The sequence below is a fragment of the Hemitrygon akajei genome, chromosome 22 (genome assembly GCF_048418815.1).
Source record: "Hemitrygon akajei chromosome 22, sHemAka1.3, whole genome shotgun sequence".
Taxonomy (NCBI): domain Eukaryota; kingdom Metazoa; phylum Chordata; class Chondrichthyes; order Myliobatiformes; family Dasyatidae; genus Hemitrygon; species Hemitrygon akajei.
Window position 1 is genome coordinate 28,434,917 of NC_133145.1, and position 17,603 is coordinate 28,452,519.

The following is a 17,603-nucleotide window of genomic DNA, read 5'->3' on the forward strand; positions in this document are numbered from 1 at the left end:
ACCCTTAGTATTGATCCTTTAAATTGCAGAAAATGAATCAGCTCACTCCTTTACTGTAGAACCCAGGCTTGTTCTGTTTCTTCTGTTATGCTAGGGAATTACCCCAACGATGTAACATAAAGACTTTTACTCCTCGTGTATGTGAGAAATAAAGTCAATTCAACTCAATGATAAATTTCAACAATGGTTTATAACGTGAATGAAGAAAGTATGACTTAAAATATTATTTGTTTTATTATTTCAATTACTCATATGTTGCAGATACTTTTAATTTTAAGATTATTTTTTCAATTTTAGTCATTTTTGAAGAGACATGCAAAAAACTATTTTAAAATTACTTACAGATTTTATTGTCAGTAAAGCCTTGTCTTTGTCCTCAGGGAGACCACACTAGTCACACTTGAGAACCATTGTATATAGTCGTTAACATCAGGATCATGTAAATAGACAGAAAAGCATCTTACATATCATGCCTGTATAACAGCATGCTTCACTTATTCTTTAGGTAGTGACATTTTGAGCTAACTTTGGATGTTTATTTCTGATGGAGAAGAAAACCTTTTGATTGACTTCTGGTTCCAAATTGCAATGTGAGAATGTATTTCTCCTTGCATCTAACAGTGATCATACATCATATTTGCACCACTTTACCAGTGTTTAACTTTGAATGGTTCAGCTTTACATTTGACTGTTTTTGTAAGCTTATCTCAATAGTAGAAACTTCTGCGTTGTTTATAAAAAAAACATTAAATATAGTGTGCTGGTGGGATGCAATGCTTCCCTTAACATATCTCCATTTATCCTTCATACTGATCTGAAGGATTAAACAATTATAAACAAATTGCGTTATTCTAGAAATAACATTAAAGTCATTTTATGTCCTGAATAGGTTTGTAACTCGCCCAGATGTTAAAGAGAAGAGGTTGCAAGACTTCTTGAATTGGACTTTGACATCATTATCCAAAGCTGATCAGACAATGGAAGGAATGGTTGTAATAGATGGAATGCTTCAGGCTCTGGTAAATGCTTGACTACTTGTGCCACCCTTTTAAATATAACGACTTTCTTTAACTTCTAAATATTTGACTTTTTTTTATTGTTCAAAGAAATTTATGTCCCAGAAGGAAGCTATTTGCTCAAAGCTGGCTATAAAACAGCTGTCCAGCTTAATCTTTCTTGCCAGCACTTGCTTAAAGCCATATAGGTTGTGAGTGCAGATTTAAGTACTTTGAGCATTGAGTACTTCCACTACTACTAGTTTTCATGCAGGTAATTTCAAATTCACTTCACTCTTGGCTTATGTAGTTTCAACTCCTGCTTAAACCTTGAAATAACCTCTGTTCATCCAGAACTAAAATGCAACACTTTATCTCATGGTATATTTGATTTCTGTGCAGTTTGAGCAGTGTCATTAGTTTGATGTATTTTGTGTTCAACTACTCCAGAATGTTTCACATGTCTTTATAAATTTATATATTCTGTTATCTTCAGGGATGTATGGACAAACACTCTAATTCTTACTCTACACTTCTTAGTATCCTTACATTTTTGTGCTTTCCTTTGCTGTGTTTGCTGTTTCCAAGTGAGTCAATTTTGTCTTTTGGATTGAACTCCATCTGCAAAATTACCAAGTCAACTCTGCAGCAAATATTTCCATCATGTACAAACTTGTTAATCATGCGACAACTGAATCAAGATAATTTATCTCAACTTTTCTGATGAGTCGAGGAAAATTGAAAAAAAGAAATAAAGCAGGTGTTGTAAATTTGAAATAAGTTAGAAATATAGAAAAAATAGGGTAGGTAACAGCTGTAGCAAGGGAAATAGTTAATGTTCCAAATTGTTAACCTTTGTCCATAATTAGGAAAATTTAGAAACTGGGTGTTTTTTTTTCAGCTGGAGATAAAGGGGACATATGGAAAGTACAAAAGTAAGTGATATAATGGAGATCAGGAGTAAATGTATTCATGGATGGGAGGATGAGAGGATGATGAGTAGAGGAAGTGTAAAGAGAGAAAAACGTGTATTGCTGTAGAATTGATTCTGGTAGCTGGAAATCTGAAATAAAGGGAAATGCTGGAAAAACCCAGCCAGGCAGGTAGTATCTGCAGAGAGAAAATCACCTTTCATCAGAGCTGCTCAGAGATTGAAAAGTGAAAAAATAAACTGCTGGAAATTTGAAACAAAAACATCAAATGCTCTGAAAGTTAGTGGGTCAGTCTGTATTTGCAGAGAGTAAGTGACCTGCCTGGTCAACTTCTGTCCCCCTCATTGAGAGCATCCTGACAAGTTATGTTTCCGTCTGGTATGGGAGCAGCTAAGCATTGAACCGGAAGTCCCTAGGAAGGACTGAGAGAACAGCTGAGAGGATCATAGGGGTCTCCCTCCCATCCATTGGGGACATTTAACAGGAGTGTTACGTACACAGGGCCCTTAGTATTATTAAGGATCCCACCCATTCATCAAGCATCCTCTTTGACTTTCTACTATCAGGCAGGAGACTCCTGTGCATAAAAACAAGAATGGTCAGGATGGAAACAGTTCCTTTGGGCCATTAGGCTTTTGAACTCTCTGCTGCATCATACTCGAAGTGTCACTGTTAATCTGTTCCATACCTCACAATATTTAATTAATGTAGTTTTGTTATTTATGTGTGATTCATCTGTTGGTTATATCCTTACTACATAAGTTATTGTGTGTAATGTGTGTTAAGTGTACTTCTCTGTTTTACGCTTTGGTTTGGGGAAACATTGTTTCGTTTCTATATATACTATGTTGTTATATACATTATATACAGTGCCTGTGAAAGGTATTCAACCCCACTGACAATTCTCACGTTTTATTGTTTTATAACATTGAATCACAGTGGATTTAATTTTTTTCTTGACACTGATCAACAGAAAAAGACTCTTTCTTGTCAAAGTGAAAACAGATCTCTACAAAATGATCTAAATTAATTACAAATATAAAACACAAAATAATTGATTACATAGGTATTCACCCCCTTTAATATGACACAACAAATCATCACTGGAGCAGCCAATTTGTTTTAAAAGTCACATAATTAGTTAACACAAAGTACACTGCAGATGCTGTGGTCAAATCAACATGTACAAACAAGCTGGATGAATTCAGCAGGTCGGGCAGCATCCGTTGAAACGAGCAGTCAACGTTTCCGGCCGAGATCCTTCGTCAGGACTGAAGAGGGAGGGGGCAGTGGCCCTATAAAGAAGGTGGGGGGAGGGTGAAAAACCAATCAGAGGAAAGATCAAGGGGTGGGGGAGGGGAAGAAGAAGGCAGGATCATGAGAGAGGTGATAGCCATGATGAGGCCAAACTCAGGTTGGAGGAGCAACACCTCATACACTGTCTGGGTAGGCTCCAGCCCCTTGGTATGAACATCGAATTCTCCAACTTTCGGTAATTCCCTCCCCCTCCCTTCCCCCATCCCACTTTAACTCTGCCTCCTCTTCCAGCTGCCTATCACCTCTCTCATGATTCTGCCTTCTTCTACTACCCATAGTGCTTTCCCCTTACATTCCTTCTTCACCTCTCCTGCTTATCCCCTCCCTGCTTCCCCTCCCCCACCCCTTGATCTTTCCTCTGATTGTTTTTTCACCCTCCCCCCACCTTCTTTATAGGGCCCCTGCCCCCTTCCTCTTCAGTCCTGATGAAGGGTCTTGGCCGGAAACATTGACTGCTCGTTTCAATGGATGCTGCCTGACCTGCTGAGTTCGTCCAGCTTGTTTGTACATAATTAGTTAAATGAAGATCTGTTTTTGGAGACCTTTGCATTCAAGGTGTTCCAATTGATTGTAGTAAAAATATTACTGTATCTGGAAGGTCCAACTGCTGGTGAGTCAGTATCCTGGCAAAAACTACACTATGAAGACAAAAGAACACTCCAGGCAACTCCACGAAAAGGTTATTAAGAGCACAAGTCAGGAGTTGGATACAGGAAATCTTCCAAGTCACTGAATATGCCTTGGAGTACAGTTAAGTCAATCATCAAGAAATGGAAAGAATAAGGCTCAGCTGTAAATCTGCCTGGAGCAAGCCATCCTCAAAAACTGAGTGACCATGCAAGAATGGGACTAGTGAGGGAGGTCACTAAGAGACCTATGACAACTCGGGAGGAGCTACAAGCTTCAGTGGCTGAGATGGAAAGAGATTGCGCATACAACAACTGTTGCCCGGGTGCTTTACAAGTCATAGCTTTATGGGAGAGTGGTAAAGAGAAAGCTATTGTTGGAAAAAAAAAGCTCACATGAAATCTCAGCTAGAGTTTGCTAGAAGGTATATGGGGAAACTCTGAAGTCAGCTGGAAGAAGGTTCTGTTGTCTGATGAGGCCATCAGACGAAATGCTATGTTTGGCAAAAGCCAAACACCACACCTACTGTGAAGCATGGTCATGGCTGCATCATGCTGTGGGGATGCTTCATTGCAGTAGGGCCTTAGATGTCTTATGAAGGTAGAGGATAAAATGAATGCAGCAAAATACATGGAATTTCTGGAGGAAAACCTGATGCAGTCTACCACAGAACTGCGACTTGGGAGAAGATTTGTTCTCTAGCAAGACAATAACTCCAAGCATACAGTCGAAGCTACACATGAATGGCTTAAAAACAGCAAAATTAATGTCCTGGAGTGGCCAAGTCAGAGTCCAGACCTCAATCCAATTGAGAATTTGTGGCTGGACTTAAAAAGGGCTGCTCAGTCATGATCCCTGTACAGTCTGACAGTGCTTAAGCAGTTTTGTAAAGAAAAATGGGGAAAAATTGCAGTATCTTGATGAGCAATGATGATTAGAGACCTATCCACATAGACTCAAGGCTGTAATTGCTGCTAAAGGTGCATCTACTAAATACTGACTTGAAGGAGGTGAGTAATTATGCGATCAATTATCTTGTGTTTAATGATTGTAATACATTTTGACCAATTTGTAGAGATTTGTTTTCACTTTGACACAAAGTTGTTTTCTGTTGATCAAATTAAATCTACTGTAATTCAATGTTGTAAAACAATAAAACATGAAAACTTCCGAGGGGGGAAGGGTGAATACTATTTATAGGCACTGTACGTGCATATAGTGGCATGCAAAAGTTTGGGCACCCTGATCAAAATTTCTGTTACCGTGAATAGCTAAGCGAGTAAAAAAAATGACCTGATTTCCAAAAGGCATAAAGTTAAAAATGACACATTTCTTCAATATTTTAAGCAAGATCATTTTTTTATTTCCATCTTTTACAGTTTTAAAATAACAAAAAAGGAAAAGGGCCCGAAGCATGGGTCAGTACTTAGCTACACCCCCTTTGGCAAGTATCACAGCTTGTAAACACTTTCTGTAGCCAGCTAAGAGTCTTTCAATTATTGTTTGGGGGATTTTCGCCCATTCTTCCTTCCAAAAGGCTTCTAGTTCTGTGAGATTCTTGGGCCGTCTTGCATGCATTGCTCTTTTGAGGTCTATCCACAGATTTTCGATGATGTTTAGGTCAGGGGACTGTGAGGGCCATGGCAAAACCTTCAGCTTGTGCCTCTACAGGTAGTCCATTGTGGATTTTGATGTGTGTTCAGGATCATTATCCTGTTGTAGAAGCCATCCTCTTTTCATCCTCAGCTTTTTTACGGATAGTGTGACGTTTGCTTCCAGAATTTGCTGGTATTTAATTGAATTCATTCTTCCCTCTACCAGTGAAATGTTCCCCGTGCCACTGGCTGCAACACAAGCCTAAAGCATGATGAATCCACTCCCGTGCTTAACAGTTGGAGAGGTATTCTTTTCATGAAATTCTGCACCCTTTTTACTCCAAACATACTTTTACTCATTGCGGCCAAAAAGTTCTACTTTAACTTCATCAGTCCACAGGACTTGTTTCCAAAATCATCAGGTTTGTTTAGATGTTCCTTTGCAAACTTCTGACGCTGAATTTTGTGGTGAGGATGCAGGAAAGGTTTTCTTCTGATGACTGTTCCATGAAGGTCATATTTGTGCACAGTAGAACAGTGCACTACCACTCCAGAGTCTGCTAAATCTTCTTGAAGGTCTTTTGCAGTAAAACAGGGGTTTTGATTTGCCTTTCTAGCAATCCTACGAGCAGTTCTCTCGGAAAGTTTTCTTGGTCTTCCAGACCTCAACTTGAGCTCCACCGTTCCTGCCATTTCTTAATTATATTACAAACTGAGGAAACAGCTACCTGAAAACGCTTTGCTATCTTCTTATAACCTTCTCCTGCTTTGTGGGCATCATTTATTTTAATTTTCAGAGTGCTTGGCAGCTGCTTAGAGAAGCCCATGGCTGTTGATTGTTGGGACAAGGTTTGAGGAGTCAAGATATTTATAAAGCTTTGAAATTTGCATCACTTCGCCTTTCCTAACGATGTCTGTGAACAAACCATAGCCCTAACAAGCTAATTAAGGTCTGAGACCTTGGTAAAAGTTATCTGAGAGCTTAAATCTCTTGGGGTGCCCAAACTTTTTGCATGGTGCTCCTTTCCTTTTTTTCACTCTAAAATTGTACAAAACAAAAATAATACATTAATCTTGCTTAAAATGTTGACAAAAATGTTTCATCTTCAACTTTATGACTTTTGGAGATCAGTTCATCTTCTACTCACTTAACTATTCACAGTAACAGAAATTTTGACAGGGTTGCCCAAACTTTTGCATGCCACTGTAGTTAAATGTCAATAAAGTTTACTTGTTGATTTATAATCTGCATTGAGACTCCATTAACAATTGAAAGCACAGTGGATATTTCAGCTAAGGACTTCTCCCTCAACCCGCATCCCTCCACACTAGATTCATAGTAATTAACAATTTATTAATTTTAAGATCCTAATTATAAAGTGGTTTCACCATGAGAATTGATTATAGCCTATTATAGTAAAAAGAAAACTCTGGGTTTTGTTAAATTCAGTTGCCTAGAATTCTCTAGGTTACAAATGGCTGCCCTGGATGGGTTTTCAATGAAGAGTGCCTTAAAAAACAAAACCTACAGCACTGCTGATCTTTCCCAATATTTTGTTTACTGCAATGTTGTATCCTGCAAACAATAAACTACCATTGGAGCTAATCTTCAAGTATAAGGAGAAGTTGTTCAACCTACAGGGAGTACTCTCCAGAAACAAGATTAGCCAATGAAACAAACTTAAAATGCTGCAGGATCTCAGTAGGTCAAGCAGCATCTATGAAAGTGAATAAACAGGCCACATTTCGGGCCAAGGCGCTTCTTGAGGACTGGAACAGACTATAAGACCATAAGATATAGGAGCAGAAGTAGGCCATTCAGCCCATCAAGTCTGCTCTGCCATTCAATCATGGGCTGATCCAGTTCTTCTAGTCGTCCCCACTTCCCTGCCTTCTCCTCATACCCTTTGATGCCCTGGCTAATCAAGAACCTATCTATCTCTGCCTTAAATGCATTCAGTGATTTGGCCTTCACAGCCACTCGTGGCAACAAATTCCACACATTTACCACCCTCTGACTAAAGTAATTTCTCTGCATCTCTGTTCAAAATGGATGTCCTTCAATCCTGAAGTCGTGCCCTCTTGTCCTAGGCTCCCCTACCATTGGAAATATCTTTGCCAAAGTTAATCTGTTCAAGCCTTTTAACATCTGGAATGTTTTTATGACATCTCCCCTCATTCTCCTGAACTCCAGGGAATACAGCCCAAGAGCTGCCAGATGTTCCTCATATGGTAACCCTTTCATTCCTGGAATCATTCTCGTGAATCTTCTCTGAACTCTCTCAATGCCAGTATATCCCTTCTAAAATAAGGAGCCTGAAACTGCGCACAGTTCTCCCAAGTGTGGTCTGACGAGTGCCTTATAGAGCCTCAACATCAAATCCCTGCTCTTATATTCTATACCTCTAGAAATGAATGCCAACATTGCATTCGCCTTCTTCACAACTGACTCAACCTGAGGTTAACCTTTAGGGTATCCTGCACCAGGACTCCCAAGTCCCTTTGCATCTCCGTATTTTGAATACTCTCCCCATCTAAATAATAGTCTTAACACGAGGAAATCTGCAGATGCTGAAAATTCAAGCAACACACACAAAATGCTGGTGGAACGCAGCAGGCCAGGCAGCATCTATAGGGAGAAGTGCTGTCGACGTTTTGGGCCGAGACCCTTCGTCAGGACTAACGGAAAGGAAAGATAGTAAGAGATTTGAAGGTAGGAAGGGGAGGGGAAAATGCGAAATGATAGGAGAAGACCGGGGGTGGAGTGGGGTGAAGCTGAGAGCCAGACAGGTGATTGGCAAAAGGGATACAGAGCTAGAGAAGGGAAAGGATCATGGGACGGGAGGCCTAGGGAGAAAGAAAGGGGGAGGTGGGCACCGGAGGGAGATGGAGAACAGAGTGATGGGCAGAGAGAGGAAAAAAAACTAAATATATCAAGGATGGGGTAAGAAGGGGCGGGGCATTAACAGAAGTTAGAGAAGTCAATGTTCATGCAATCAGGTTGGAGGCTACCCAGCCGGTATATAAGGTGTTGTTCCTCCAACATGAGTGTGGCTTCATCTTGACGGTAGAGGAGGCCATGGATAGACATATCAGAATGGGAATGGAACGTGGAGCCATGGATAGACATATCAGAATGGGAATGGGATGTGGAAATAATAGTCTGACCATTTACTTCTTCCACCAAAGTACACGCCCATACACTTATCAACAATGTATTGAATTTGCCACTTCTTTGCCCATTCCCCTAAACTATCCAAGTCTCTCTGTTTCCTCAACACTACCTGCTTCTCCACCTATCTTTGTATCATTGGCAAGTTTAGCCACAAATCCATTAATCCCATAGTCCAAATCATTGACATACATCATAAAAAGCAGTGGTCCCAACACCTACCCCTGTGGAACTCCTCTGGTAACCAACAGCCAGCCAGAGTAGGATCCCTTTATTCCCACTCTGTTATCTGCCAATCAACCAATGCTCCACTCATGCTAGTAATTTCCCTGTAATTCCATGGGCTCTTGCAAAGCAGCCTCATATGTAGCGTCTTGTCAAAGGCCTTCTGAAAATCCAAGTACACCACATCTACTGCATCTCCTTTGTCTACCCTGCTTGCAATTCCCTCAAAAAATTGTAGTAGGTTAGTCAGGCAGGACTTTCCTTTCAGGAAACCATGCTGGCTTTGGCATATCTTGTCATGTGCCTGCAGGTACTCCCGTCATGTCATCCTTAACAATTGATTACAACAACTTCCCAACCACTGATGTCAGGCTAACAGGTGTATGGTTTCTGTTCTGCTGCCTCCCACCCCCTTTAAAAAGTGGAATAAGATCTGCAATTTTCCAGTCATCTAGTACAATGCCAGAATCTATTGATTTTGAAAGAACATTGTTAATGCCACTGCAATCTCTCCAGTTACTTCCTTCAGAACCCAAGGGTGCATTTCATCAGGTTCATGAGATTTATCCACCCTCAGACCATTAAGCTTCCTGAGCACCTACTAAGATGTAATTTTTACTGCATGTACTTCACTTCCCTGACACTCTTGAATGTCCAGTATAGTGCAGATGTCTTCCACTGTGAAGACTGATGCAAAATACGCATTCAGTTCCTCTACCATCTCTGCATCTCTCATTACAATATCTCTAGTGTCATTTCCTATTGGTCCTATACCTACCCTCAACTCTCTTTTACCCTTTATGTACTGTAAAAAAGCTTTTAGTATCTTTGATATTAGTCACCAGCTTCCTTTCATAATTCATCTTTTCCTTTCTAATAACCTTCTTAGTTTCCATCTGCAAGTTTTTAAAAGCTTCCCAATCTTCCATCTTCCCACTAGCTTTGGCTTTCTTGTATGCCCTCTCTTTTGCTTTTACTTTGGCTCTGACTTCACTTGTCAGCCACAGCAGTGTCCTTTTTCCATTTGAAGAATTTCTTCCTATTTGGAATATATATGTTTTGCACTTAACTCATTTTTCACAGAAACTCTGGCCGTTGCTGCTCTGCTGTGCTTCCTGCTAGAGTCCCTTTCCAGCCAACCTTGGCCAGTTCCCTTCTCATGCCATTGTAATTTCCTTTATTCCTCTGAAGTACCAACACATTGGAATTTACTTTCTCCTTCTCAAATTTCAAAGTGAATGCGATCATATTGTGTGCACTGTTCCCTAAGGGTTCCTTAACCTTAAGCTCTCTTATCACCCCCAGATCATTGCACAACACCCACTCCAGCACGGCCGATCCCCTAGTGGTTCAACATCAAGTTGTTCTAAAATGCCATCCCTTAGACATTCTACAAATTCTCTCTCTTGAGATCCAGTAGTGGCCTCGTTTTCCCAACTAATTTTCATGTTAAAAATCCCCAACAATTATCATGACATTGCCCTTCTGACATGTTTTTTCTATCTCCTGCTGTAATTTGTAATCCACATCCCGATTGCTGTTTGGAGGCTTGTATACAGCTGCTATTTGGGTCCTTTTACCCTTTTCTTAATTCAACCCATAGATTCTCTACACCTTCCAATCCTATGTCATCCCTTTCAAATGTTTCAATATTATTTCTTTTACACAGGGCCTCACCACCCCTTTGTCTATTAACCTATCTTTCCGATGCACTGTATATCCTTGGATGTTCAGCTCCCAATGGCAGCCATCCTTTAGCCAAGTTTCAAAGATGGCCACAACGTCATACTTGCCAATCTGTAGCTGAATTTCAAGATTGTCCATTTTATTTCTTATGCTGCATGCATTCAGATACAACACTTTCAGTCCAGTATTTATTGCTTTCTGTTTTAATTGCACCATGCCTCTATTGCCCTGTAAATCATCCCACTGGCTGTGATTATGCCTCATATCCTGCTTGCCCTTTCTATCATCTCTGTTGCACACTATCTCTGATTTATTTCTGTTTTCCCCTTCCTCAGCCCTATTGCTCCAATTCCCATCCCTCTCCCAAATTATTTAAACCCTCCCTAACAGCTCTATTAAACTTGCCTTGCTAGGATATTGGAGTCCTTTGGGTTTAGGTGTAACCCATCCTTTTTGTACAGGTCGTACTTCCCCCAGATCCAGGAACCCAAAGCCCTGCCCCCTACACCAGTCTCTCAGCCATGCATTGATATGCCTGATCATGCTATTTTTACTTTAGTTAATATGTAGCACGGGCAGCAGTCGTGAGATTACTACCTTGGTGGTCCTGCTTTTCAGCTTCCTACCCAACTCCCTGAATTCTCTCTTCAGGACCTCCTCCCTTTTTCTATCTATGTCATTGATACCAACGTGTACCAAGACTTTTGGCTTTTCACCTTCTCCCTTCAGAATACTCTGCACCCGATCTGAGACATCCCTTACCCTGGTACCTGGGAGGCAACACAGCAGGCGGGTATCTCTGTCAGGCTGACAGAATCTCTTGTCTGTTCCCCTCACTATGGAATCACCTATGACTACCACATTCCTCATCTTCTTCTCTCCCTTCTGCACCATGGAACCAGGCTCAGTGCCAGAGTCCTGATCGCCGTGGTCATCCTCTGTCAGGTCACCCCCTCAACAGCATCCAAAATGAGATAACGTTTACTGAGGGGGATGGTCACAGGGGTTCTCTCTACTATCTAAGCTGTTCCCATCCCTTCCCTGACAGTCATCTGCTTATCTAATTCCTGCAGCCTCGGGGTGGCTAACTCCTTTTAGTTCCTATCTATCTCCTGCTCACTTTCCCTATAAGCTGTAGGTCATCAAGCCGCTGCTCCAGATCCCTAATATGGTCTCTCAGGAGCTGCATCTTGGTGCACCTGGTGAAAGGAAGGGGCAAGATGCCGTAATAGAAAGGTGGGAGGGGAAAGAAGATAGCTAGGAAGTGATAGGCGAGTAAGAAAGATGAAGGCTGAAGAGCAAGGAGTCTGATAGGAGAGGAGAGTAGATCACAGGAGAAAGGGACCCAGAGTGAGGTGAAAAATAGGTGAGAAGAGGTAAGAGGCCAGACTGCAGAAAAGAAGAAGGGGGAAGGATTTTTTTTACTGAAGGAGAAATGGATATTCATGCCATCAGGTTAGTGGCTACCCAGACAGAATATAAGGTCTTGTTCCTCCACGCTAAGGTTGGCCTTATCATTACATAAGAGAAGGCCATCAACTGACATGTTGGAATGGGAATGGGAGTTAAAATATTGGTCACAAAGAAGTTCTGCTTTTGTTGGATAGAGCAAAGCAGTTCCCCAATTTACGACAGGTCTTGCCATTATAGAGGAGGCCACATTGGGAACATTGGACACAATAGACAACCCCAGCATTTTCACAGGTGAAGTGCCTGACCTGGAAGGACTGCTTGGGGTCCTGAATGGAGGCAAGAGAGGACATGAAGGGGCAGGTGTAGCACTTTGGCTTCTTACAGGGACAAGTGCGGGAGGGTGATTTGTAGGGAGGGATGAATAGGTATGGAGACATGGGAATCACCGAGGAAGTGATCCATGTGTAAAACTGAGAGAGGGGAGAGGTAAAGGTATGTTTGGTGGTAGGATCCCGATGGGGATGGAAAAAGTTGTGCAGAATGATATGTTGGATGTGGAGATTCATGGGGTGGTAGGTAAGGACAAGAGAAACTATCTCTTTTAAGCTGTGGGAAGACGGGGTGAGTGCGGATATTCGGGAAATGGCAGAGATGTGGGTGAAGAAAACATTAATGGTGGAGGAAGGGAAACCCCTTTCTTTGAAGAAAGAGGACATTTCTGATGTCCTGGAAAGGAAAGCTTCATCCTGGGAACAAATGTAGCAGAGACGAAGGAACTGAGAAAAGGGAATAGCATTTTTATAGGAGACGGGGTAGGAAGATGTATAGTCAAGATAACCATGGGGATTATTAGGTTTATAAAAGATGTCAGTCAATGTTTGTCTCCAGAGATGGAGACAGAGAGATCGAGAAAGAGAGGGAGGTTTCAGAAACGGACTAAGTGAGTTTAAGGGCAGGGTGGAAGTTAGAGGCAAAGTTAATGAATTGACAAGCTCCGCATGAATGCATCATTCTTGAAAGGTTGTTCATGGTTCTCAATTGGGTCACCCCACCCTTTTATTGGTATGTATGATAAATTGAGAGGTTGAATAACTTGTTCTGAATATGGTTGATTTTTGTCATGATATAGTTTGAAGTATCCCATTGCATTTTGAGATTTTTCTTCACTATCAAGTGAAATAGTAGTGTGCTCTATATATTGCTATATTAGTTCAGTTAACTAAAGGTTATTTTTCAAGTCAAAAGTTAAACTAATATTTTTAATGAAAACATCCATGTTAAAATACTTATATATAATATTATAGCCTGTCTGTGATCACACTCTTGGGGCATATTTCTGTACAGAGATTTGGTCCTAAGGAACTGTAATTTATTGTTCTATGAAGAAGAGTTATACTTATGCACCTGTTTTTAAAATAAAGCAGTGCATAGCCTTGAGTTTAGTTTTACTGATCCATACCTGTAATTATGTTTGCAGCTGCAGCTTACAAATACCTATTCTGATAAACTATTTACCTGGGTGGGGTTAACTTTTGAGACATTTGTTTCAACTGCTACTAACAGGTTTCTGAACAGGTACCTTCAGAACCTAAAAAAAATCTGCTCATATAAAAACTTGGCAGCGAGTGTTGGCATTGATTTAAAAGTAACCTGAAGGGAAATTGAATGACTATTCAGTCTTCTCCATGGGGCATACCTGTCTCAACAGATACCTGTCAGTAGATCAGCTGTGCACAAGGATCTAAGTTTTGAATCTATATCCGTGTTGAGTGTTAATATCAGGTAAGGCATTGGAAAACCCAACCACTATTACCTGTCACAGCACTCAGTAGATTTAGCCGTGATTATTGCTTTTCATCACCTTTTAAGTAATCCTTGCTTAGGGATGGGTTGGGGGAGGGGAATTAAAAATAAAAGCTACTTAAGCAAACAATAATGAGTTGTTCATCAGCCAGGTCCCAAGGATTATGAAGAGTAAGCAAGAGGTAGTCAAAAAAGAATGAGGAATAACCTATTTGGATTTCTTTCTTTTACCACATGCAATCACTGGATCCATGCCATGACATTTATTTGATTATGATGAGCAAAACACCCTTTGTAATAGTGGGCGGAGTCTTTTATATAAGAAATTTCTCTAAGAATTTCGGTGGCAAAGTTGAGTATTGTCTGATAACTTGCAGGTGAACATAAAAAAGATTCTTTACACTAAGTCAACTGAACAAGCAGCAAATGTAGCATGCTTGCATAAATAAGAAGAATGGACATTGTTTTTAAGAAATTTCAGATTCTATTAAGGGACACTTAAAAATATCAAATATTTGGTAAGATCCCTTTGATCTCTGTTTATTACACTTGCCCAGTCTTCTGTCAATATCAAAATATTATCACCTCTGCAGATATAAGCAATTCTCATTTGGTTAACATATTCTGGCCCCACATAAACTAAACATGTTTTTATAAGATCACTGGTATGTTGTTTTGTGATTTCTTCAATTATGATTAGAATTACAACAAATTTGAAACTAGTTTTTATACTATTTATAAAAACTGATTATTTATGCTTCCTAAATTTTGATCCATTCCATTTTCCGTGCAACTCATCTGTTGGTGAAATGCTCATCCTTGGTTTTGTTACTTGTAGACTTAACAGCACCTATGCTCAATTTGGGAGACTCTAAGCTTAGACACAACATAAACTTATTTAAAACTTAAGAGTTTTGGATTTTAAATTTCATTTCAGTAAATCATCACCACTATGTTTTTGATGTACATTAAATTAAGTTGGCAACATTTTCATGTCCTGTTTTCAGATAACCTCTGAAGCCTCTTGCTTTCTTAGCATAGCTTTCAGCCCCATAATTTTTAAGATGTATATTTCTCTACTTGTGTACAAGTCTTTAGCTGTTTAGGCACTAACTAAATCTTTCAACCTGAATAAATTTCATTTAGATGGAGTGAAAATATAAGATAGATTTTGCACTCATACAAATATTTAGGGGCGAAGGCATGATGCTTTATAGTTTTCAGTGAAAACAAAACAGAAATTCTTTCTTTTAACTTGTATTTCAAATGATAGAGGCAAAGTTTACTTTTGCTCTTAACTGCTTTTTGATTTTTGAAGAGAAATACAACAAAATCTTTTAACACATTTGAAGTTTCATGCTGTATTCCTTCAGAAGGCTCAGTTATACCAGAACCAGCTTGTCACAAGAGGAAAGGCTCAAGAAAAATTCTCACTTTTTCCTGATTATTGCTCAACAGCATGGATTTGTTCCTTTTTTCATTATTGTGGGTAAAAGAGAATAATTGTGCAAATTTATTTTAAATCTGTCTTTTCTTGTTTATTTACAGTCTCAGTTGTTCAAACATGGGAAAAGAGAAGACTTTTTACCCTATGGTATGAGAGCGTAGTTTGTACATATTTTAACTATACAGGAACATGATGTAATTATGATATAATAAAATTATACTTTGTGGTATTGTAAGGTTAAAACAAGATTTTACTGCTATTTTGTATTTTGCTAATGTGATCTGTTATATTTGGGGACCCATATAATGTAAAATACTTAAGATATTGAATCAGAATTTTGCTTTATATCTTTAAGTCATATTTGTCAATGATTTTTATTGTTTAAAAACTATTTTAAATACTTTACACGAGTTTTAGTTTATGTGTCAAGGATTAAATTACTGTATATTGCAATTGAGAAAAATCCATTGCAGTGTTGCCATGTGCAAGAACTTGAATCATTATTTAAAAAGAAAATTAGGAGTTCAGCCCTTCATTTTTGTGCCATCATTCAATGTAATTAGGCTAATTTTGATTATTATATATAATCGCTTTCTTCCTATAATTCTTGGAATTCTCATCTCACTCCCAAGTGTTTTATCACCTAGTTTGTGACTGTGACCCTTGATAGCTCTAGACAGCCTCAGCAAAGGGAAATAGTCTCCTTACATTTAGCCTGTTGAGCCCTGTCAGAATTTCATATATTTATTTCTTCTATTGCTTAGTGAATATAACCTATTATTTTTCTTAATGGGCAATAATTCCACCCCAGAAATTAATCCAGTGAACCTTTGTTACAAATACATTTGTTTTTGGCCAAAGGGACAAAGGTTGCACACTCTAGTCGAGGTGTAGCCTTTTCAAGTCACTGCATAAATGTATTAAGACATTCTTGGGTCTATTACTCAGCGTCTCGTGCGATGCAGGCCATTTGTCAAGTTAGCTGCTTGTTTCAACTGTATGTTTTCTTTTGGTAACATATATGTATAAGTATACCTAGACTCCCTTGTACTTAAATACTTCTCAGTTTACTATATTTAAATAATATACATCTTTTCTGTTTTTCCTATCCAAGTAGATGATTTCACATTTTTCTGCGCAATACTGCATCTGCTCTGCTCATGTACTCATCTACACATTTATATTTGCCAAATTGCCTTGAAGGGCATTTACATCCTTCTCATAACCCCACCCAGTTTTATGTGGTTGGGCACACCTAGAAATATTCATTTTTTTCATCTAAGTTATTAATATACATGGTACTTTAAGCATTTCTCCCTGCACTACCCTACTAACCACTGCCAACCTCTCTGAAAAAGATTCAAGTTGTGCAAACCCTAAGAAATTGATTTTTCTCAATCTTGGCTCTCTTTGCATGTATCTCAGGCAAGTTAGGTGAATTCAAGGTATCAATGTGCTTAAGCCAAATCAGAAAATGATAATTCTTTTAGTATGCTGAAAACTGTCTTACTCAGAGTTTTGTGAGCATTCTTATAGAAGGAGAAAGAATGTGATAATAATCTAAGATATCAGAGGGATTAAAATTTTACAATTAATGTTTTGTTATATTTCTATGGTGACCTCAAGGGAAAAAATAAGTTTAGGAATTGGATTCAGGTAACCAAACCCTTTAAAAACGCAAACACAGGGAAATCAGCAGATGCTGGAAATTCAAGCTACATGCACAAAATGCTGGTGGAACACAGCAGGCCAGGCAGCACCTATAGGAAGAAGCACTGTCGACGTTTCGGGCCGAGACCCTTTGTCAGGACTAACTGAAAGAAGAGATAGTAAGAGATTTGAAGGTGGGAGGGGGAAAGAGTGTGGCTTCATCTTGAACAGAATATAAGGTATTGTTCCTACTCAGGTTGGAGGAACAACACCTTATATTCCGTCTGGGTAGCCTCCAACCTGATGGCATGAACATTGATTTCTCTAACTTTCGTTAATGCCCCCTCCCCTTCTTACTCCATCTCTTATTTATTTATCTATCTATTTATTTATTCCTTTTTTTTTCTTTTCTCTCTGTCCTCTCACTGTCACTCCTTGCCTGCTCTCCATCTCCCTCTGGTGCTCCCCTCCTCCTTTCTTTCTCCCTAGGTCTCCCGTCCCATGATCCTTTCCCTTCTCCAGCTCTGTATCCCTTTTGCCAATCACCTTTCCAGCTCTCAGCTTCACCCCTCCCCCTCCTGTCTTCTCTTATAATTTCGGATCTCCCCCTCCTTCCCACTTTCAAATCTTTTCTATCTTTTCTTTCAGTTAGTCCTGACGAAGGGTCTCAGCTCAAAACGTTGACAGCAGTTCTTCCTATAGATGCTGCCTGGTCTGCTGTGTTCCACCAGGATTTTGTGT

General features: G+C 39.6%; 1 protein-coding gene across 1 annotated transcript in view; it reads left to right on the forward strand.

Moving 5' to 3' along the window:
• The window catches only part of tbcd (tubulin folding cofactor D), a 250,865-nt gene that overhangs the window by 40,979 nt on the left and 192,283 nt on the right, over positions 1–17,603 (forward strand). Inside the window, exons 7-8 of the mRNA XM_073025892.1 lie at positions 890–1,019; positions 15,314–15,359. Of these exons, the coding sequence (XP_072881993.1) occupies positions 890–1,019; positions 15,314–15,359 (176 nt within the window). The remainder of the gene's footprint in view (positions 1–889; positions 1,020–15,313; positions 15,360–17,603) is intronic.